Source organism: Felis catus, chromosome A1 (genome assembly GCF_018350175.1).
Source record: "Felis catus isolate Fca126 chromosome A1, F.catus_Fca126_mat1.0, whole genome shotgun sequence".
Classification (NCBI taxonomy): domain Eukaryota; kingdom Metazoa; phylum Chordata; class Mammalia; order Carnivora; family Felidae; genus Felis; species Felis catus.
In genome coordinates this window covers 239,187,317-239,208,695 of record NC_058368.1, presented here as the reverse complement: position 1 = coordinate 239,208,695, position 21,379 = coordinate 239,187,317, and the positions used below count along the sequence as shown (strand labels likewise).

The 21,379-nt window shown below is 48.9% G+C and overlaps 1 protein-coding gene across 5 annotated transcripts; it reads left to right on the top strand.

Moving 5' to 3' along the window:
- Nucleotides 1-81: 81 nt before the first annotated feature.
- On the top strand, nucleotides 82-21,344 carry PDCD6 (programmed cell death 6). Of its 5 annotated transcripts, none has more exons than XM_006928128.4 (6): nucleotides 83-292; nucleotides 1,263-1,324; nucleotides 10,408-10,452; nucleotides 11,467-11,619; nucleotides 17,038-17,147; nucleotides 20,779-21,344. In XM_006928128.4, the coding sequence occupies exons 1-6, from the start codon at nucleotides 198-200 to the stop codon at nucleotides 20,875-20,877; spliced, it is 564 nt and encodes a 187-aa protein (XP_006928190.1). In that variant the 5' UTR covers nucleotides 83-197; the 3' UTR covers nucleotides 20,878-21,344. The 5 variants fall into 5 exon arrangements, with proteins under 5 accessions (XP_019668884.1, XP_006928190.1, XP_019668862.1 ...); XM_003981566.5 differs by having other exon boundaries at nucleotides 88-292; nucleotides 11,467-11,625; XM_006928129.5 differs by lacking the exon at nucleotides 83-292 and adding an exon at nucleotides 541-869 and having other exon boundaries at nucleotides 11,467-11,625.
- The last annotated feature ends 35 nt before the right edge of the window (nucleotides 21,345-21,379 follow it).

Below are 21,379 nucleotides of genomic sequence, written 5' to 3'. Positions count from 1 at the left end.
AGCAACGGGGCCGCCAGGCCTGGGCCGCGCTCCAGGTGCCAGCGGGGACACGCCTCCTTCCAGCGTTCCCGGAAGTGGCGTAAGCGGTAGGCCCCGCCTCAGGAGAGGCGGAAGTGGAGCGGCCTCCAGCCTCCAGCCTCCAGCCCCCAGCCCCCAGCCCCCGCCTGCAGCCTCGGCCCGGCAGTGCGTCTGGGCCCATGGCCGCCTACCCGTACCGCCCGGGCCCCGGGGCCGGCCCTGCTGGAGGCGCGGCGCTGCCAGACCAGAGCTTCCTGTGGAACGTTTTCCAGAGGTGAGGCCCGGCGCCACCCAGGCACTCACGAGGCTCCACCGGTCTCCCCTACGTTCTCCTCGGCCACCCACCTCCCGGCCTCCTTCCTGGCTCCCCCCCCCCATGCCTCTTCCTGGCTCCTTCCGGCCTCCCCCCCCCCCCACGCCTTTTCCTGGCTCCTTCCGGCCTCCCCCCCTCCCCCCCCCCCCCCCCCCCCCCCCCGGCTCTTCCTGGCTCCTTCCGGCCTCCCATTCCCCAACCCCCTCCCCCCACGCCTCTCCCCAGCCCCTTTACTGGCTCCCTCTAGTCTTCCCTTCGGCCTCCCTCCTGCTTCCCTTTGGTCTCCCGTCACCCTGACTCCCTTCCTGGCTCCATCCGGCCTCCCCCTTGGCCTCCTTCCTGCTTCCCTTCGGCCTCTGGCCTCCTCCTTCCTGGCTCCCTTAGGTCTGGCCCCGACCTCGTGCCGGAAACCCCCCCTTCCCCCAGGCCGCTGTCGAGGTGCGGAGCCCGCTGCAGGTGTCCAGGGGATCGCGGCCCCCACCCCTGAGCCTACAGCCCAGGGGATTGCTGCTCCGGGAGGGTCTTCGGGATGCTTAAGGTAAACAGAAACACAGACTGCTCCAGCGCTGTTACAGTCCAGCAGCTGGGAAAGAAGCTGGAGACCGGCACTGCAGCATATTCTGTCCCCGGGTTGCCCTTCAGAGTGAATGAGTGACCAATGGTCACGGAAGGACGTGTCTGAGGCAGTCTTTTTGCTGTTTGTGAAAAGGAGAGAATTCAGACTGCCCAAGGGAAAGAAAAGGAGAAAGGCTTGACAAGGCAAAAGGAGCCATCTCTTTGGGAGAACCTTGTTCCCACGCGGATGCGAGAGTGAGAGTCCTAGCTGCCTCCAGAGTTGACGTAGGCTCGGCAGAGGAATGAAGTGTTTATGCTTGACATGTTTTGCTTGTCCTGCTTTTATTCACCAGCTTAACTGGTCTTGATTTTGTAGGGTTGATAAAGACAGGAGCGGGGTGATATCGGACAACGAGCTTCAGCAAGCACTCTCCAACGGTGAGTGGGACCTAGTCGTCAGGACTTCTGCTGAACTTTGAGCCTGACCCACCTGTAGTAAATAACTTCTTTTCCCAAGTACAGAGGAGTTATGAAGGCCTAATTACTGTTACTGGCATGTGGTGGAGGTGCTTCTGATTTATTTTGCCAGTGGGTATCCTGCGCCAAGGGCCTTGCCGAGCTGTTCCAGCCCCTGCATGGACAGGCGCAGGGAAGCACTTGAGAAGTGGAGGTTAGGGTGTAGGTTTTAGGGAAGGATAGGAAGTTTAGCTTTGTAGGGCTAATATGCTTCAGGTACATTGAAGATCACTGATTCCTTTCGTGACTGTATCTCTGTGACCTCTTGGGAGAGGATCATCAAGGTGCCAAGGGCACCATGGGGAAGTGACTGGGACGTTGGGGACGTGGCTCTGGCAGGTGGATTGTGGGAAGATGGTCTTATCAGTGGGAGAATACTAGGCATTCAGACAGGGATAAAGGACCATAGCTGTTACATGGCAGTGTGTTGGGGGCTCTCCATGGAGTTCTCTTCTTGCCAGTTTCAGCCTGATTAATCCACAGAAGTACTGTTTGAGACCTTTTATTTTATTAACTACCTGGCTCTTTTGCCTTTTAAAAAATCCCTCAGATGCCACTGACTTTTCTGATTCTTAGATTTGTAGCTTGTCTTTCCAGAGGTGTGCCATTTAAGGTAGAAAGGGATCGATTCTAAGATGTTGGAAGACTCTTTTCTTTTTAAGTTTATTTTGAGAGAGAGAGAGCGCACGTGCATGCGTGTGAGAGAGTGGGGGAGAGTCAGAGAGACAGAATCCCAAGCAGGCGCCACACTGTCAGCATAGAGCCCAATTAGGGGCTCGAACCCACGAACTGTGAGATCATGACCTAGCTGAAATCAAGTCGGTGCTTAACCAACTGAGCCACCCAGGTGCCCCAAGATTCATTTTTATTAGTAGGAACCAGTTTGATGTTCTAGAAAAAGTAAGGATGCCGCCACCACCTCACAGTGCTGGATATCGGGCTAAAGGAGAATACGTGCCCTCATTGTGGGCACATACCAGGCACTTAGTGTGGTTTATTGCCTCGTGATTTACATGAAGTGCAGGGTTTGTGTTTACAGATTAATACGTTTAAAGAACGGTACATACCACTGACTTTTTTCCCCCAGTATTTAACGTATGTGGGCCACAGATATTGGTGTATAACTTCACACGTATTTATGTTGTTGAGTTTACGAAATTTTTCTTAAATTTTATTTTTAATTTTTTTTAAATTTACATCCAAAATAGTTAGCATATAATGCAACAGTGATTTCAGGAGGAGATTCCTTAGTGCCCCTTACCCATTTAGCCCATCCCCCCCTCCCACAACCCCTCTAGTAACCCTCAGTTTGTTCTCCATATTTATGAGTCTCTTCTGTTTTGTACCCCTCTCTGTTTTGATATTATTTTTGTTTCCCTTCCCTTATGTTCATCTGTTTTGTCTCTTAAAATACTATATAGTTGTGTTTACAAAATTAAGAAATTTCTTTATGGGGCGCCCGGGTGGCTCAGTCCGTTGAGTGTCCCACTTTGGCTCAGGTCATGATCTCACGTTTCATGGGTTTGAGCCTCATGTTGGGGTCTGTGCTGACAGCTGGGAGCCTGGAGCTTGCTTCACATTCTGTGTCTCCCTCTCCCTGTGTCCCTCCCCTGCTCTTTCTTTCTCTCTCTCTCAAAAATAAAAATGGACATAAAAAAAAAAAAATTTCGTTACTCTCATTTGACAATTGTGCCTTCTTGATTCCTCGCTTATCATTACTAATCTCTTTTCAATTTTTGTGTCTCCAGTACTTGGTTACACTTGGAGGAGTAGAAGATAAGGTTACTAGAACATGTCAGAAACAGCTGCAATCCAGCAGGCTATGACCTGGCAAATCTGGCTTAAAACTAAGTGTTCACCAAAACGTATGTCTTCACATTCTGTTAAATGTGGTCAGAGGTTCCAGAGGGTGGCCACTCCAGAGAAAGCACCCTCAGAGGTCATGCTTCAGAGGCATTCCTTCTGAGTTCTTTTCCAGTAAGTGAGGACCAACTCTCTTTGTCCATTTGCTTGAAGTTTTGAGGGTGCTGCCCAGGTTTGGGATCTCTGTGAAACCTGCCCCTCAAGAGTGATGGTCACACTCTGACCTCATTAGCATGACAGTGTCCACCTGGGGGCTCCTGTCTGAGTTCAGATCCTGGCTCTCTCGGTTCTAGGAATACGACTTTGGGCAAGGACTTGACCCTCCTGGGAGGGTCGGTAGAGGAAGTGCACGCAGTGCTTGGTGCAGTGCCTGACACATAGCAGGGGGACTGCGTTGTTGGCTGAGTGGAGGAGGGGTATTGTCACCAGCCAGGCCAGGCAGCCAGCTCAGGTGCCACATGAGGGGCAGCCACTGTTTGTAGGCACTGTGCCAGCATTTAACAAACCTGATTTCACATGAGCATTGTTGTTTGAGCCCCCGGGGCATGGTGGTGGGACCTAATCTGACCTATAGGGTTAGGGTTCTGTATTTTCACTAGAGGGTGTCAGTAATGCCCCTAGTTCAGCTGGTTGTTAAAGGATATGGGTCTTTGTTAGAGCATAATCTTGAACTCAGCTCCTACTAAATATCTACCAGGAGCCTGTTTAAAAGAGAATGAATTTTCACAGTTGTCTAGAGGATGTTAGGTTCACCATTGCTGAGACCCTTTGAAATCAATACCTGCTCTAACCTAGTATCTGTCGGGACTGTCTCGGTGGCCCTCTGGAGGCCCTTTTATTGAGTTGCCCTGAGGGATTGCCTCAGCTCTTGTTCAAGACATGTAAAAACTGGCCTCCCTGTTCACCTTGACAGAGGCATGCCCTCTGCGGGGTGACCGCCAGGCAAATGGCCGGCTCCCTTCTCCCTAGCGGGGACGGTGCCTCTGGTGTTCCAAGCACCTTTGGTGGCTGTTCTGTCTTGTTTTGTTTGCATTTTATTAACCCTGAATCTTTTAACCAGTTAGATTTGCCTCTTCAAATTAGCTGTGAAAAAGTTTAAATTGGTGGCTGGTCAGTAGCATGAATTTAGAATTTTAAGAGGGGGATTTTACTGATCTAGTCTTAGAACCCTTTCTTATCCTCCTACTTTCTCCTCCCATCCAGTATGATTAAAATTTACTTCATTCTGCTCTACTGTGGATATCTGCGTACATTTAAGTTCTTTCTGCAGTAAGGCACGGTATGTATGATAAACATTCACAGAGTAGGTGGTATCATATCACTTGCGGAGTTACCCGTTGTGGCTTTTGAGCTGTAGCACGGGATTTAAACCCAGATGTGTGTTGCTGGCACCCCTCGGTGCCCGTGCTCATGTTGTGCTGTGGGTGTAGTTCACAGCTAGGTGTCACAGCACCGTGAGCCCTGGTATCTTCCCATTTGTCTTCAGGAGAGTGTCCACCGCTTGCCGTGGGTCCTGTACTCCTGCCTAGAGCACCTGCCCTTCGTCAGCATGAGGGGAAGCTGTGTGCATCCTGTGTTTCAGATCCCTGTCTGTCTGGAGGGGTGTGCCCTCTCCTGCTTTTGAGCCCCCTCAGCATCGCTGCTTTTTCTTGGACGCTCCCTGCTCTCCATTCTCTGTATTCTACACGATCATTGTCGTAGCTGTCTCTGGCCACTAGACTGTCCACTTCTCGAAGGAAAGCCAGACTGGGCTCCTCTGCGCAGCTGCTCAGTGTGCCCAGGCACTGCTCGCTGGACGGGCCTGTGTCCATCCTGTTCCCCCCCACCGCCCCCCGACTTCCTGGAGCTGATGCGGTTGAAATTTGACTTCTGGTTGCTCTCCCAGTATTGGGGTTCTGTTTTCATATTAGAACTGGAATATTAGGCTATTTCAGGAAGTTGGTTTACTTGGTCTATTACTGGTTAGAAAACTGAAGATACAAACTTGTATGATTTCTCACTTTAATTAAATCTGTGCCTGTGTGCTCTCTGCTAATATCCAGTTGAAACCATCCTGAAGAAGTACTTGTGGGTCCCATACACTGACTCCTTTATAAGACTTGTTTCCATAGGAAAGTTTCTAAAATTGGCTGCTCTCAGGAAGGTTTGTGGTTAACAGGTATGAAGAAAGACAGAAGAAGACTGTTCTCTTGCCTTCGTTTTGAAATAACATCTCATAAACTATCTTGAGTTTAGTACCTTTTTTTTTCCTAATTTGCACATTATTTCTTGGAATTATGGGAATTTTATTTTGCTCAAGCCTCTTTTTTGTAGTTCTGCAGGTTTGTCTTAATATAACCTAGGTAGGTATTTTGTGGAGACTTTTTTAGCTGCACTTTAAAAAAATAATAATTCATATATTCTTTTTTTTTTAACCAAAATAGAGTTTTGGCTTTCTTGAGGATCCCATATTAAGAAGAAATGAGAGGGGCACCTGGGTGGCTCACTTGGTTGAATGACCAACTCTTGATTTCAGCTCAGGTCATGATCCCACGGTTTGTGAGTTTGAGCCCCACATCGGGCTCTGGGCTGACACTGTGGCATCTACTTGGGATTCTCCCCGCGCTCGCTCTCTCTCTCTCTCTCTCTCTCTCTCTCTCTCTCTCTCATGCTCACACTGTCTCTCTCTCTTTCTCAAATAAATAAACTTAAAAAAATAAAGAAGAGGGGCACCTGACTGGCTCAGTCAGTTAAGCATCCGACTTTGGCTCAGGTCATGGTCTCACAATCCGTGAGTTCGAGCCCTGTATCGGGCTCTGAGCTGACATCTCAGAGCCTGGAGCGTGCTTTGGATTCTATGTCTTCCTCTCTCCCTCTCTCTCTGCCCCTCCCCTGCTTGTACTCTGTCTCTGCCTGTTCCTCCCTCTCTCTCTCTCTCTCTCTCTCTCTCAAAAATAAATACTAAAAAAAAAAAAAAAAAAAAAAAATGGAAGAAATGAGAGAAATCAGACCATATAAGCAGACTGTTCCCTGCACACCAGTGCTTCTGGTCCCATCACTGCTCCTGCCCTGACAGTCCCAGTTTGGTGGGTAAGGGTGTTTGCTGCTGGTAATGCAGCAGGGACACTTAGAGGTTTACCCTCAGCTTCCATCTGCCTGTGTGCAGAGAAGGGCTGACTCCGCAGTTGCTGAGTTGGGTTGCTCTGAGCCTGCTCCTTCCCAGGAAGGACTTTCATGGCCGGCTGCCTCCTGGGATATTCTGACTGAGAAGGGTGTTTGGCCCACTGAGGGCCCTGAGCTGTGTGGTACCTGTTGGCCTATATAGTTGATCCCAACAGTACAATTTATGGCAAACACCTGCTTTCCCTCTGGGTCTCTGGAGCGTCCATGCCTGCCTCCCCAGGAGAAACCCTGGGTTGTAGACTGGGGAGTTCCCTAGTTGACAGTACTTCGCCTCTGTCCTCAAGACTCCTAGCTGGAGGAATGAGGACGTCCTGTGTGGCTCCATGAGGGGGTCCCTCTGGGCGCTGCACGGGTCTCCACCGGAATTCTCCTAGTGCCTTTCTCTGCTCTGCTGATTTTATTCTGGCCTTTCATTGTAACGAACTGCCAGAGTGTTGGAGTCCTAGTGAGTCATGGAGCCTGAGGGTGGTCTTGGCAACTCCAGTACAGCCTGTCGTGTCTGCTCTTCCCAGAGATGCATCCCGCCAAAGTTGCAGATAGAAACAAAATAAAGTTGGGATTCGATGGACCTGGCTTTGCCGACAAGTTTCTCCATGACCTTGAGCACATTGCACTTCTGGCCCCAGTTTCTTCGGATGTAAAAATAGGATGACTGGAAGTTTAGATCCTTTTCCCCCTGGAGCCAAGCCCCTCTGCACCAGATCCTGCATCTGTCTGCTATAGAACTGGGAGACCATGTGTCTTCTGGGACTGAGTTTACAGTGTTTCACTAGTAGTCACTTAGATTGTTTTTAATTTTTATTAATGTAAATGCTGTAGTAATTTGACCCAGACTTTCATAGAACCAGTTTCCAGCTGTGGCATTTATCAGATCAGTGCTGTTGATCAGTATTTCAGAAAGGTCATGTTTCTGACTGTGCTATTTGAAGTTGTCATTCCAGCACTGGCGAAGTCTGGGATTTTGCTGAACCTGAAGAGACACCGAAGTTCTGCTGATTGTGTGCATTGGGTGCCTGTGCTGTGTGCCCGTCCCTGCAGGATTGCTTATACCTCCTCATCTGTAGCTCCTCTCTGGCAGAAAAGGCCAGGAAGGCTGGGAGTTCTAGGTTTGATGCAATAAAGTCGAAAGAGATCACCAGTGATGATGTAGAAAAGTCTCATTCTGCTGCTGTTGTTGCCCCTAGAGATTTCAAGTAGTTAAGTGTCTCGATTGTGCAAATGCTGGATGTTGTGAACTCCTAACCCCAACCACTCACTAAAGCCAAAGTTTAAGCTTGTGGTTAACAGGACATAATTTCAATAAAGAAAACTCTTTGGAGAGAGTGAAAAGACAATATATTACCAGAACAGAATGGGTTTTTTCCCCCTTGGAGAATGGAGGCAGATGCAGGTTCTTGACAGAATTTGTGTGCTTGGGAGTTAAGTGGAGAAATGGTAAGGCGTCCTGATGGGGGCTGTCTCTACAACCATGGATGGTTCTTTGGGCCATTGTCATTTGCTTAGGGTGACTTCTTAAGGCTTCAGCCCTGCTCCCAAATTATAGGTGACAAAAGTGTATTAAATTTACGTGGGAAATCACATTTCTGTATTCTTTAGTTCTTTAAGATGAAATTGAGGCAGGACACCTAGAAGTCTAGGTAAAAATCCGACAGGCAAGCTTTTGCAAGATGACCAGTTCTAACGTTCAAACATGCTGCTGTCTGGGAGAAGCAGATGGGAGTGTTTGAAATTGTAGGTGGCCCTGAAACCTGGGCTAGAGGGTTATGGAGTTGTAGGGCTTGTGAAAAAAGTCTACCTTTATAATGTACCCCCTGTTTTTAGTGAGTGTGTTAAATTGATTATTTGCGTTGTATTTTTTACAGAAAACTGTTTTAGAAACCACTTAAGAGTTTCAGGCTGACGCTCAGGTGCATTTAGTGCTTAACACAGCTGAGATACTAAATGTGTGCATGTTGCAGTGTTGCAGCTTCATTGTGGGTTACTGAGCTTTTTATAGTCTGAGAACCAGGCCGCAAGACCTAACTGTTGGCTGTCGTTACCCCTTGGATTCTGTGCAGAGTCGGGCCCCGTTTGGGTAAGAAGAAGGATGAGCAGGGGTACCAAGAGGTTGCCTCCTCCGCCTTCCCCTCGCGCGATAGCCCCGCAGGAAACCTGTGGGTCTCCGTCCTTGACTCAGCGCATGGTGACCTGTTGCTCTCCGGAGCCTGGGACCCCTGCCGTCCGCAGAATCCTCCAGCATGGCTGCCAGTCCCCATGGGCCACCTCAGGGATGCGCCTTCCCTGGGCACCCCACGTGTGCCTTTCCAGGCGGCACCTGGCTTTCACCACAACAGGTGCTCACGTTTGCACACTACTCAACTGTTGCACTTGTGTTGCTTTTGTTTCAAACTTGTTTGGCCGAGTCATTTGCGAGATGGCTCGTGAGGCTTCTGCTCACAGTCAGGATGGCCTGCGGGGGCTGCCGTCACCTTCACAGATTGAGAGCGCATCGGCCTGTAGCAGAGGTGAAGGGAAGACAAAGGAAAAGTGAATCAGGAAAAGGCTTCAGTAGGTGCATTAGGTTCCCTGGGCTTCTAGTCCGTGGTGGGCTGTCTCCTGTGGAAACAGCAGGTCGCTGCCTGCAGCAGCTAGCTGGGAGGGAGGGAAAAACAAATGAGGTGAGGAAGTGACACTCTCTGTCTTTAGAACTTTCTTTTCTGTTGCGTTCTCTGTAACATAGTTTTATTATACGGGTTTTCAGTAACGTGCCCTAATAGCTTCGTATACAGTCTTCTGCCCGCTCTGCCCACCCCACGAACGTCTGTGAAGCCTGCAGAAGATGCTTATCCAACCCCGATGTGCCAGGCACAGGGACAGGTGTGCCCCTGCCTTCAGGGGAAGAGCAGCCTTCACCGAGTAGTTACGGTGGCGCTTGTCCCAAAGGGGAAGCTCGAACCTGCGCTGATAGAGCTGACAGATTTAGCTTAGGGGCTGGGGGGACGTGGGGCGCTCAGGGAGGGCTTTCCTGAGGACGCGTTTTTCCTGTGACTTAAAGGAGAGGTGAAGGTGAAGGATTTGCGTGTGTTGGGAGGCACACCCCGGGTCTGGAGAGGCGCGTGCGTGAGCCCTGAGGTGAGCAGGCACAGCCTTTGGGCGCCGCAGCGGGAAAGCCCAGCGTGGAGGACGGTTCCCTTTGGAACCATAGTTCCGAGCGAAAGGTCACGATGTGAGGTCAGGGGGTGGGTCTCTGTGAGAAGCACAGAGTTTTATACAGAGAGGGAAATATGAGGTGTTTCCATACAAGTGGGGTGTGGGGAGAGGCCCTGCTTTCCCTCCACATTAAAAACACTTTTTTTCCTTGTTTTTAGTTAGTGTAAAAATTGGTAATGGTGTAAACCACTCTGAAAACAGATTTGGGGGCGTAAAGGTATCTAGTGAACATTTCATTATCGGTTGATAAACGGTTCTGTCAGATTCAGCAGTCTCTCTATGACAAATATTTGGTAATATCCCCATTACTATACGAAGGTGGATCCCAGGGTGCCATGGTCTGCTTTTTCACACTCACCAGGAAAATAACGTGCAATCTTAGGAGAAGACTTTAAGGCATGGTTGTATGGTATGTTTTTCAGTATACCTCTCAACTTACCTGGTGGCTGAACGCCTGGAAAACTGAGTGTATATTAAAATACTCTAAAGCCGTATCTTGTTTACACAGTAAAGTACCCAGCTTCACGTCATTATAAACAGCTTGGAATGTTCGTCTGTTGGGGCCAAGGGACTCCTGCACAGTGTGGGATGGGACCCCAACCGTGACGTGCTTACAGCCCCCCGTGGTCACGGCAACCAGAAATGTCCCCTGGGGACAGTGTCCCTGCTGAGAAGTGTGGTGCCAGGGTCTTCCCGTGACCCCCAAGTTACTTTTGTTAGGTTCAGATGGTACAGATTCGAAACCTAGAGCTTGCTGGTGTCTGACTGTCATTCCTGTCGCTTATTTTCAGGCACATGGACTCCATTTAATCCAGTGACTGTCAGGTCAATCATATGTAAGTAAAGGTGCTATTGTCCCGCCTGTGCAGGCAGGCACCTGTCCTGCTTCATCCTGCCCTCCCGGCTGAGCACTTGAGCTCATTGTCTGACGTGTCCTTTCACATCCCGGTTCTGAAGAGTTCAAGTACCTACAGGACCGGCGCGCTTCACACACCGTCCGTATCTGGCACGATTGTTGACTGGCGGAAACACCCGATACTCAGTTTTTGACCTGATTTTTCATTCTGTGCGCTTTCACTGAATTATAGTGTACTTCTGAGCAGCCAAGAGCGCTCATGTTTCAATCTTCCATTAGCGTCCCTTCCTGAAAAGAAACCAAATGATTTGTCATTTTCTCAGCAGTAGTTCAGACTGAGTTCATATATATGTTTTTAGCCATTTTGCAATTACATGGAGATGTAGTTGTAGGTTCTTTCGTATTTGGACCCGGAATTAGGCTGGGTTTTTTTTGTTTTTGTTTTTTTAATGAAAAGCAAGTCTTCCTAAGAGAAAACACCTAAAGCCGATAGAGTCTTCTTGTCACTGGGGTGGGCCTGCGCTGGTGGGCGTAGGTCCTCTGGGAGAATGGAAGTGGCGGTGCCCTGAGTTGGGCCCAGTTCTGGGAACTGAGAGAGTGGAGGGGCTCCTTCAGTCTGCACTTTGCTTTCTTCCTGGCAAAGTGAGAGTATCCACCAGGCGCCGTGTCTTTGTAGCCTGCTTCGCTGTGAAGCGTTATTTCTGCTGTGGCTCTGCCCGTGTTTTCTTGCCCTTCCCTCTTTACCGTGTGCCTCACGTCTGTCTAACGTGGCTTAGGGGCTGTGGCTGGAGAGCCAGCCGGCAGAGGTGGTCTGGCCCTCCCAGTCAACGAGTGAGCATTTCTCGGCCGTGGGCACCTGCTGGCCGAGCACCGGCCTGACCCCGAGGCGGGTGTGGCTGTGGCTGTGGCTGTGGCTGTGCTGTGGTCGAGCTGCTTGCTGATGACCGACGAGATGCCAGCTGCTGCACACCACTCACGTTCCTTTCTGTCTCAGCTATGTTCGACCGAGAGAACAAGGCTGGCGTGAACTTCAGCGAGTTCACTGGCGTCTGGAAGTACATCACAGACTGGCAGAACGTCTTCCGCACCTATGACAGGGACAACTCTGGGATGATTGACAAGAACGAGCTCAAGCAAGCCCTCTCAGGTTTTGGTAATTCACTTATCTTGATTGTATAGCATGTTTCATTTTGGAACCTAGGTGCCATTAATGTTTTTTTACTTGGTTCATTTTACTGATTTTTTTAACTGTGACTTTTTTTGGCATACAGATTTATACTTTGATACTTTTTATATCATGAAGGCTTATATTTGACCTGAAGACTTTTATGTGGGTTTTTTTCGCATCCAAAATGAGATAAGGGCTATGCAATCATTTCTCACTTGTGAAATGTAGTGATGTCTCACTCACATTGAGAATGAGGCAGCTTTGGAAACAGTTTAACGTGAATAAGTGAAAAGAAAATGTCGAGCAGCTCATATTTCTTGATACATCACAACACATGGCAGGATGATCCAGACACTCGTCAGAGATGATTCTGTAAGCTGCAGACACAGTGTTGGCAGGCATGCAAGTGCCCGTTCTCAAGTGCGTGCAGGCTCAAGTGTGCTGTGCTGCGGGAGTGTTCACACGGCCTTCCAGAGTGGGTCAGTGGGCCCTCTGATGCGGGGGTGTGGGTCTGAGAGGAAGGTGGGATTTCTGGTGTGTAGGGCTATGCAGACATGGGGTATTTGTCCGGGGCTTGTGGGAGTCTCACCCAGAGTCTGGTGTGTTTGGGATGGTCTCACTCAGGCCTGTGTTCACTGGGCCCCTATTACAAAACCCCTTCTATATTTTGCTTAAAAGTCTGCTTATAAATGCCAGCTAGAAAAAAAATAAGGCAAGTTTGTTTATAATGTACTATTTTTTTTTTTTTAATAATATACTGTTATGGGTTGCCTGGGTGGCTCAGTCGGTTGAGTGTCCAACTTCAGCTCAGGTCATGGTCTCGCGGTTTGTGGGTTCGAGCCCAGCGTCGGGCTCTGTGCTAACAGCTCAGAGCCTGGAGCCTGCTTCAGATTTTGTCTCTCTCTCTCTCTCTCTCTCCCTCTCTCTCTCCCTCTCTCTCTCCCTCTCTCTCCCTCTCTCTCCCTCTCTCTCCCCCTCCCTCCCTCCCCCCCATGCTCTGCCTCTCTCTGTCTCTCAAAAATAAATAAATGTTAAAAAAAAATTTTTAAGTTAAAGTTATAATAATATACTGTCATAATGTATAACGTACTTCTAGGTATTTTGAGTTTTAATAATACAAAGGACATTTTTAGTTCTTATGTTAACGTGTTATTAACTTCTGTCCTTCCCCCATTTTTCCTTTGGGCACATACTTCATGTCTGTCTTTCTCTTTCTCTTAGTTTGTTGCCTTATGAATTCTGGTGGTATTCAGTTAGAGGCCCTGGGAATCCATAGCACGTTTGTGTTCTCAGCTCACTGGGTGTGGGTCAGGGTTAGGGCAGGACTTGACCTCAGGTTCTCTGCATTGGGACTGGGAATGCTTCTGACTTTGCTCTACCTATAGGTTGGGGAGAAGGTCAGGCCGAATGGAAGATCTGGGAGGGGTGGCTGGCAGCTGTCCACAGATGGTGGTCCTGGGGCTGCAGGTAGCTGGAGGCCCGGCTGGGCTGAGGACAGCTTGGGAGGAACCTGCATCCTGTGAATTACTTCCAGACAAGTGACCTTAGGTGTCAGGGAACATGGCATTTTCTAAAGTTGTCAGGCCCAGAGCCCTCTTTTTACTCAGTGCCGGTGTCCAATGGGTTCTTGGAGCTCACAGTGGGAATGCTAGGGTGGGCCGTGCCACTGGCCTCTCTGACCTCCGAGTGCCCATCAGGCCCTGGCATCTGCAGCCATGGCTGCATGGTCACAGAGGTCATGTGGCACTTCCTTGTGGTAAGGAGCCAGCAGGCCCTCTTGGTCTGGGCAGGGCCGGGCTCCTTCCTGACTTCTGAGCACTTTCTGGAGAAAAGTATTCTGTGGTGCATTGTAGTTATTCTAAAAGCTTCTCCCTGTAGTTGGTTCTTGATTTCTGAGAGCCTGCTCTGGATCCATGCCTTCTATGAAAAGGAACATTGTTCTCCTTTTCACATAGTCATCACTTTGGAAGATTTTCTGTAGTAACTGAAGCAAAGTCTGTTCAGTTTTGACTCCTAAGGACAGCTCTCTTGCCCTGGTCAAACAGGGGGGCTGCGTTTTCAGCTCTGCATGTGTGTGAGGGAGTCTGGGGGTGGGGGGCAAGCCCCACAGCGTCCTCCGACCTCTGTCAGCTCCACTTGATGTCTCAGGCTGGTCCTGGTGGCACTGGGTCACCCTCACAGGACCCACGCTGGGTATGATGGCTCACACATCCCTTTTGTAAACCCATTTCTAGTATGTGCTATGCTCCAGGTACAGAGACCTGGAAATAAAGAGGTGTGTGGGGCATGGCCTTCACACTCCTGCTAGCGGGGAGCTGACCGCTCCACAGTGGGAGTCTGCTCACGTGCAGGGCGGTCCTCCCCTGTGGGCAGGGCAGCAGGCACGGGGCTGCTCCCTCTCCCTCCGCCCAGCGTCTTTTGGTGAAAAGGTTATGAAAGTTATCAAGTGTCAGGACCCTCCATTCAGTCGTCACCCATCCCAGCCGCTACCATTTTCATGCTGCATTTGCTCTGTCCCCTGTTGTGTGCCAAGGCTGACGGGGCCTGTGCGCCGTGGTCCCAGCACACTTCATTCAGCAGCATTTCCCTGGGGCGTGTGCACTACGTCCACGAAATCCGCACCATTGACCCACCTTAGAGGTTAACCGTCCATTTGTGTGAGTTAGGGTCCCAGCAGGTCCACAGGCAGCCCTCACCCCTTTTTCATGCCATTGGCTGGTTGTAAACATGGGTCTGTCCCTTGCTGCAGTCTCTGTCCCCTGGAGAGTAGTTACTGAAGGTATGCTGTCATGCCAGGCTGCTGAGAATAGGTGATGTGGGGTCTTCAGGGTAGCTCTGATGTCTCACCCCTCCTGCGCCTATTAGTTCTAAGGAGAGAACTTCATTCTCTTAAGGTCAGGGTGTGGCCCTGTGGTCAGTGTGTCAGGTCTGAAAGGGCCCAGTCCTGACCAGGGTCACAGGCTGGGGCTGCACATGGAGAGCACCTCTTTTTTTTTTCTTTTTTTTTTCATTTTATTTAAGTATAGTTGACAATGTCGTGTTAGTTTCACGTGTACAACATAGAGATTCGACAACACTGTACATTACACGATCTGAGTCACCACGCAGTGTTCTGACAGTACAATTGACTATGTTCCCTATGTTATACTTTTCATTTCCTGACTCACTTATTTTATAATCTGAAGTTTGTGCTTTTTAATCCCCTTCACCTGTGTCACCCACCCACCCTCACCTCCTCCTCTTTGGCCACTACCAGTTCTCTGTAGTTATGAGTCTGTTTCTGTTTTGTTTGCTCATTTGTTTTATTTTTAGATTCCACATATAAATGAAATCATTTGGTATTTGTTTTTCTCTGCCTTATTTCTCTGAGCGTGATACCCTCTAGGTCCATCCATACTGTGACACATGGCAAGGTCCCATCCTTTTTCATGGCCGCATAATATTTGTGTGTGTGCGTGTGTGTGTGTGTGCACGCGCACGCACGTGTGCACACACCACATCTTTATCCATCTTTCGATGACCACAGGCTACTTCCATATCCTGGCTACTGTAAATAATGCTGTAATAAACACAGGCACGTTTATATATTTTCGAATTAGTGTTTTCATTTTCTTTGGGTAGATACCCAGTAGTGGAATTGTTGAATCATAGGATAGTTCTGTTTTTCACTTTGTGAGGAACCTCCATACTGTCTTCTAGAGCAGCCGCACCAGTTTGCATTCCCAGCGACAGGTGCAGGAGGGTTCCCCTTTCTCCACATCCTTGCCAACACCTCTTATTTCCAGTCTTTTTGATACCAGCCATTCTAACAGGTGTGAGGTCATCTCATTGTTCAGATTTGCATTTCCACAGGGCACCTCCTCTTAATTTATGAGGGTGGGGTTATCACTGTGTGGGTTTTCACTGAAGGAAATTCTTAGGGAACAGTCTGCTCCCAAATTTTGCCTCTTGTAGAAACATCCTTTTTATAGTTTGTTTGTTCATCATCCGTTTTTCTGGTCTGACTTCCTTTGGTTTTGTTCTCACTGCAATACTATTGAAGAGCAGGGAAATTGGAAGTTAGTCCCAGGGATGATAGAAGTTGCTTCCATTTTCTGTACAGATTGTGGAGATCCAGCCTGTATGTTTGTGACTAGGCCGGAGAGCGGCACCGCAGTGGCCGTTGTCTGCTGTCCACACCCTGGATGAGCTCAACCCTCACCAGCTTGGACCTCTTATTGCCCAAAGGCACAGGTGCCAAGTGTGAAGAGAGGAGACTCGTAGGGGTCAGGGGGAGTGGTTCCCATTCATTACCTGCTGTCTCTGTTTTCTAAGTCATGGGTCCTGTTTTCTAACCAACTGGCAGGGAAGGGGGGGCCCTGGATTTAAGTCACAGACGCATAGAGTATGCTGACCACTCTGGAAGGGTGCTGTCATGTGTGTGCATGTTTGAATCATTTTGAGAAAAGTAAGTGCTTTTGCAGGTAATTAACTGTGAAATTCACTCAGATAATAGGTGTATATATATCCTCGCAAAGATTCCAACAGGACCGAAACCAGTAAAAGTATTTTGGCCCCTGGATCTTCTCTCCTGAATAAGTAAGGACACCAGAGGCACACAGGTAGTGGGATTAGTAGGGAAGGAAGTAGATGTCTTCATTTAGAGCGGCCCCGAGGGGTATCCCACAGGCACATGGCCGTTGTGTCTCTCTGTCTTTAAAACCACCTCCCTGCTGGTGACCTCTTCAAGACCTATTCAGTAAATTGGAGGTGGAATCAGTGACTCTTCGTCATAATATCTAATGGCCCTCAGGTTGTTATGAACCTTGTGAGGCTGCCTTACTCCATATAATCTTTTACTGCCTAATGTCTGTGCTACTTGATGTATAGGAGTACCTATCAGTTAATCTGCTGCTTCCCTAAGTTTACATTTTGTTTATTTGGAAGCTTTCAGTGATGTTTTATCTTTCAAATCTAAAATGAAACTTACCGTTTGTAAAATGATAACTTCACCGTATTCAGGGAATGAAGCCTTGGCCGCCCTGCAGGGTGATTTTTGGGGTGCAGCACAGTAGGGTGAGTATACTTGATGTGAACTAGTGAGCGCACATAAATGACCTGCTGTGCCTGACAGCTCTGGCCTCCGGGTTATGCTCACCCTTCCAGGGAGAAGCGGTGGTCCTTAGGTCAGCCACTCACAGGACTGCAGATGGGGAGTCATGGGAGGGATTGCAGAATGATGGCTTCGTTCCTAGAGTGCATGTGAATGCATTTGCGCCTTGTGTTTCCACCCCCAGCCTCAGCCATTTGTTATCAGCTGCTGTAAGAGGCTGTGGGGCCTTTTGGAAGGAGAATGTGGGTGTTGACGGGAATGTCTGCTCTCCTGGCCCTCTCTTCACTCTCTGTTTTCTCTTCAAGGGTACCGGCTCTCTGACCAGTTTCACGACATCCTCATTCGCAAGTTTGACAGACAAGGGCGGGGGCAGATCGCGTTTGATGACTTCATCCAGGGCTGCATCGTCTTGCAGGTAATTGGGGCTCCGTGGAGGCTCACAGTGAGCTGAGCTGTGGAGCAGGACGGGAGTGTCGGTGAAAGCAGAGGAAAAGGGAAGTACCTGCATTCTGGAATTTGCAGTTTAATGGAGTAAGATCAGTTTCTGGGGCATATAAAAGTTTGTCTTGTCTGTGGAGAAGCAGTTATTCTGTTAGGTGGTGGTATGGCCCAGTAGTGCACTGTGTCCCTGTGGAGACCCTGTGCAGGTCCATTCGTTTGCAGACTGTTTTTGATAAATGCGGTGTAGGGCTGTAAATGTATTTTCCTTATGGTTTTCCTAATCACTTTTTCTTTTCCTAGCTTAGTTTACACAATACGTACGCAAGGTATCTCTGAATTGGCTGTTATTGGTAAGGCGTCTGGTCAGCAGCAGGCTATTGGTAGTTAACGTTTTGGGGCATCAGAGTTCCATGTGGATTTCGACTGCTCCAGGGCCTGTTGCCCCTAACCCCCACATTTTTTGGGGGGGGCTCAGCTGTATTAGCAGTCCATTCGGATGAGGTCATGTCTTCCAAATCCAGTGGGTTATTTACATGTGTTCTCTGGTACTTTTGTTGTGTTTTCATTCTGAGGAAGAGGATAAATTTTCCATTTTGATCTTTACTGTGCCCTCCCTTTTTGAGTGAGGTCAGCTGCAGGGGCAAGAGCCGGCTCCTGAGCACACGGGCCTTGTTCCCATGTTGCGGCCACTGCCAGCCAGCATCTGGTGGAGCCCGTGGAACCCACTCACCCCGTGCTTGGTGTTTCCCTCCTGTGGCCTTGCTTCTTGAGCTGGGAGAGAAACTGGTGCGGAGGTTGAGGACCCTTTCCAGAGACCGAGGGCAGGAGTGCCCGAGTCTGCCCTGCTGTGCCCACACAGTCCCCGCTGCTCCTGTCTCTAGGTGAGGATCCAGGTTACATAGATTGAGGCTTAGAAATGCAGTGGACCAGGGATGCCTGGCTGGCTCAGTCGGGAAGCATCTGACTCCGGCTCAGGTCATGATCTCACGGCTCGCGAATTCGAGCCTCGCATTGGGCTCTCTGCTGTCAACGCAGAGCCCACTTCAGATCCTCTGTCTCCCTCTTTCTCACAAAAATAAGCAAACATTAGGGGCACCTGGGTGGCTCAGTCGGTTAAGCATCTGACTCCGGCTCAGGTCACGATCTCACAGTTCATGGGTTCCAGTCCGGCTTCACGTGAGCCCTGCTTCTCTCCCTCCCTCTCTGCCCCTTGCTCACTTGTGCGTGTGCTCTTTTTCTCTCTCTCAAAATAAACAAACAAACATTAAAATTTTTTAAAAAACTGCAGTGAACTGATAAACCCATAGATAGCTTTTAAAGTTTTTATTGTGACAAATGAAAAAAAAGTAATAGAGACAACAGTGTGATGAGCCCATGTGCCCCTCACTCAGACTCAACAGTTAGCAGCTGATGGACAGCTTGATGTCATACCTGCATAACCGTAACACTCCCCCCACCCCTTACTCTGAAACAGATTTGGGCCATGGAAAGCAACTGTTTTATCTGTACATATTTCAGTAGGACTTGCAACTAGACAATGAGTCCTGGTAGCTTATAAATTTTTTTTTTTAGTTTTAACATTCTTATTTATTTTTGAGAGACAAGACAGAGCGCCATCAGGGAAGGGGCAGAGAGAGAGAGAGAGAGAGAGAGAGAGAGAGAGAGAGAGACAAGGAATCCGAAGCAGGATCCAGGCTCCGAGCTGTCAGCACAGAACCGGATGCTGGGCTCCAACCCGCGAACCGTGAGATCATGACCTGAGCCAAAGTCTGACGCTTAACCGACTGAGCCACCCATGCACCCCTGATCCTTGTAGTTTGAATTCCGGTCGGGTTATGTCATGTCAGCTCTAGAGGCCGCTGAGAAATGTCAACACTGTGAGGTTTTTAAATATAATTTGGAATTTTGGGAAACATTCTCTGGAGTTTTTTTCCCATTAGAATTCTAGATCAGTAAAAGTGAAGTTTCTGTGGCATGCTAAGTGCAGCACTCTGTGACTTCCTTGCCGATGAGGCAGGGAAAAGCCCCATCCCTGTTCAGGGCCTTGTTGGAGAGCTGGGTCTGCTGACATTTGAGCTGTGGCTCTCTGAAATGGGGAGACCCTTACCCCATCTCTGCCTCAGGGTTTGGTGAGGCTGGGTTACACTTCTTTTGCAGTGTTGTCTGGACACTTAAAAAGGTGTAATGTAAAAATCTCCTTATTCTCTGCATCTGAATTGCTCTAGGGTTAGACTTCTCATTTGAGGTTCTGTCCCATAAGTAAACATCTGATCCTTATATTTCTTCTTGAGCAAAGGTCATTTCGTGTAGGGTTTCAGTAGCTGGGGTAATGTGATCTGAGTCCCACAGGGAGCTCGTCCAGCGCCTCCGCACACCTGTGGGCTGAGGACAGGCCAGCCAGGCTCTCCTGTAGTCCCTGCCTCTGGGCCCCATGCTGACCTGGACTTCTGCTCCCACCCACACTTCCCACATGACCTCAAACATGGGGCAGAGGTGGGCAAGCTACAAGAAAAAAGTCCTGAAAAATGTCTTCCATCTGCCTTTTTCCAGAAAGAAAAAGGCTTTTAGAAAATTAGTTTTACAAAAGAACATGAAAATTTGTAGAAATCTTGGGAAAATACAATTAAAGTATAAAGAAAGATTTCCAGTTGTTCTTCAGGCCGGGATTAACTGCTGCTGGTGTTATTGGAGTTGGTTTCACATTAGCGTCTCACGCGTGTTCAGATGCTCCTGGCCACCACCCGAGTGGACAGTCAGCTGTGTCAGGAGCCCCTGTTATTGTCAGCCATTTAATCTGCCGCAGCACCCGAGGGCCGGGCTCCAGCCTGCTCTCGTGACGAACCCGTGTGTTGTTTCCTTTTCTCGTCCTGAGGAATTGTACTATGCCTGCTTCCTTTTGTCACTTACAATTCCTTAGGCCTTTTGTGGTTGTCCAGCTGTCATCTGGAACAGCACCCCTCTAATTGTCTCTGCTTTGGGGGGCAGGGGTCTCCCCTCTGCTCCTGACCTGCTGTGGGGGAGTCAGGCTTGTGCACAGACTAAGGTGGAGCCTTCTGGGTGGGGTGTGCGCGAGGGACCCTCAGGCTGGTACAGGGAGACCTGCCTTCTGTGCTCTGTGGCTGAGGCTTCCTTCATCTGTTGGGAGCAGGTTGTAAGCGAGGGGCTCAAGTCAGGGCCGGTTTCCCTGTGTCCTGAATGGCAAGTGACCAGAGCCGAGGTAAACATTTGAGTAACCCCCACGAGGTTGGTCATAGAGCAGGGGGAGAGGACCCAGGTTTACCACTGGCCCACTTGGGGAACCAAGGCCTGGACCCAGGGCTGTCGTGTATAGCCTGCAACCCACCCCTTGATCTCTTAACCACCTTCCTGTATCCACCCTCCCACCTGACCTCGGCATCCCCCATGGTGGACAGGCCTGAGAGGGTGGTCAGGGTTACCCACCCATGCCTCGCTGCCCTGGTCTCCGTCAGAGTTGGGGTCGTCTGGAGTCATGGATTAATTTGGGTTCCTAAATTTTTTGTTTTGTTTTGTTTTTTACCAAATAACATTTGGTTCCTTCTGTTAAAAAAATATCAAGATCTAAATGACTGTTGTTTCTTCCCCAGAGGTTGACAGATATATTCAGGCGTTACGATACGGATCAGGACGGCTGGATTCAGGTGTCATATGAACAGTATCTGTCCATGGTCTTCAGCATCGTATGACACTGGCCTGTGCAAATAACAGCATGACTTACGGAAGGAAGACTAAAAATGCCAAATCACCCTTTAAAGAAACGGAACACAAATGCAGCTAGATACTGTTCTTTCTTTAGATTTTATATAATTAACATTTGGGGACCTGACTGTACATATGTGGATAAGCTGATTAAGATTTTTGCAAATGTAACAATAGTTATAACTCACATACAAACATTTGATTTGAGACTGTTCAATTGTGCCATGAGGTAAGATATAATAATGTTTCAAGTGTCTTGCATGCAAAAAATTCATCATGTGCATTTCTAGATAGCTCCAGTTCTATAGTGGAAATACTTTTAGTAGCCAGTAAGAATTTAAAAATAATAGAGAACTTGCACAGAGGCTTTTATGTGCCTTACATTTTTAAAACAGGGTTTATTGTATTTGTTTGAATATGCAACATAAGCAATAAAGCAAATGCGCACCCGGTCCCAGACGGCTCAGATATACTCACGTGGGAGCTCCC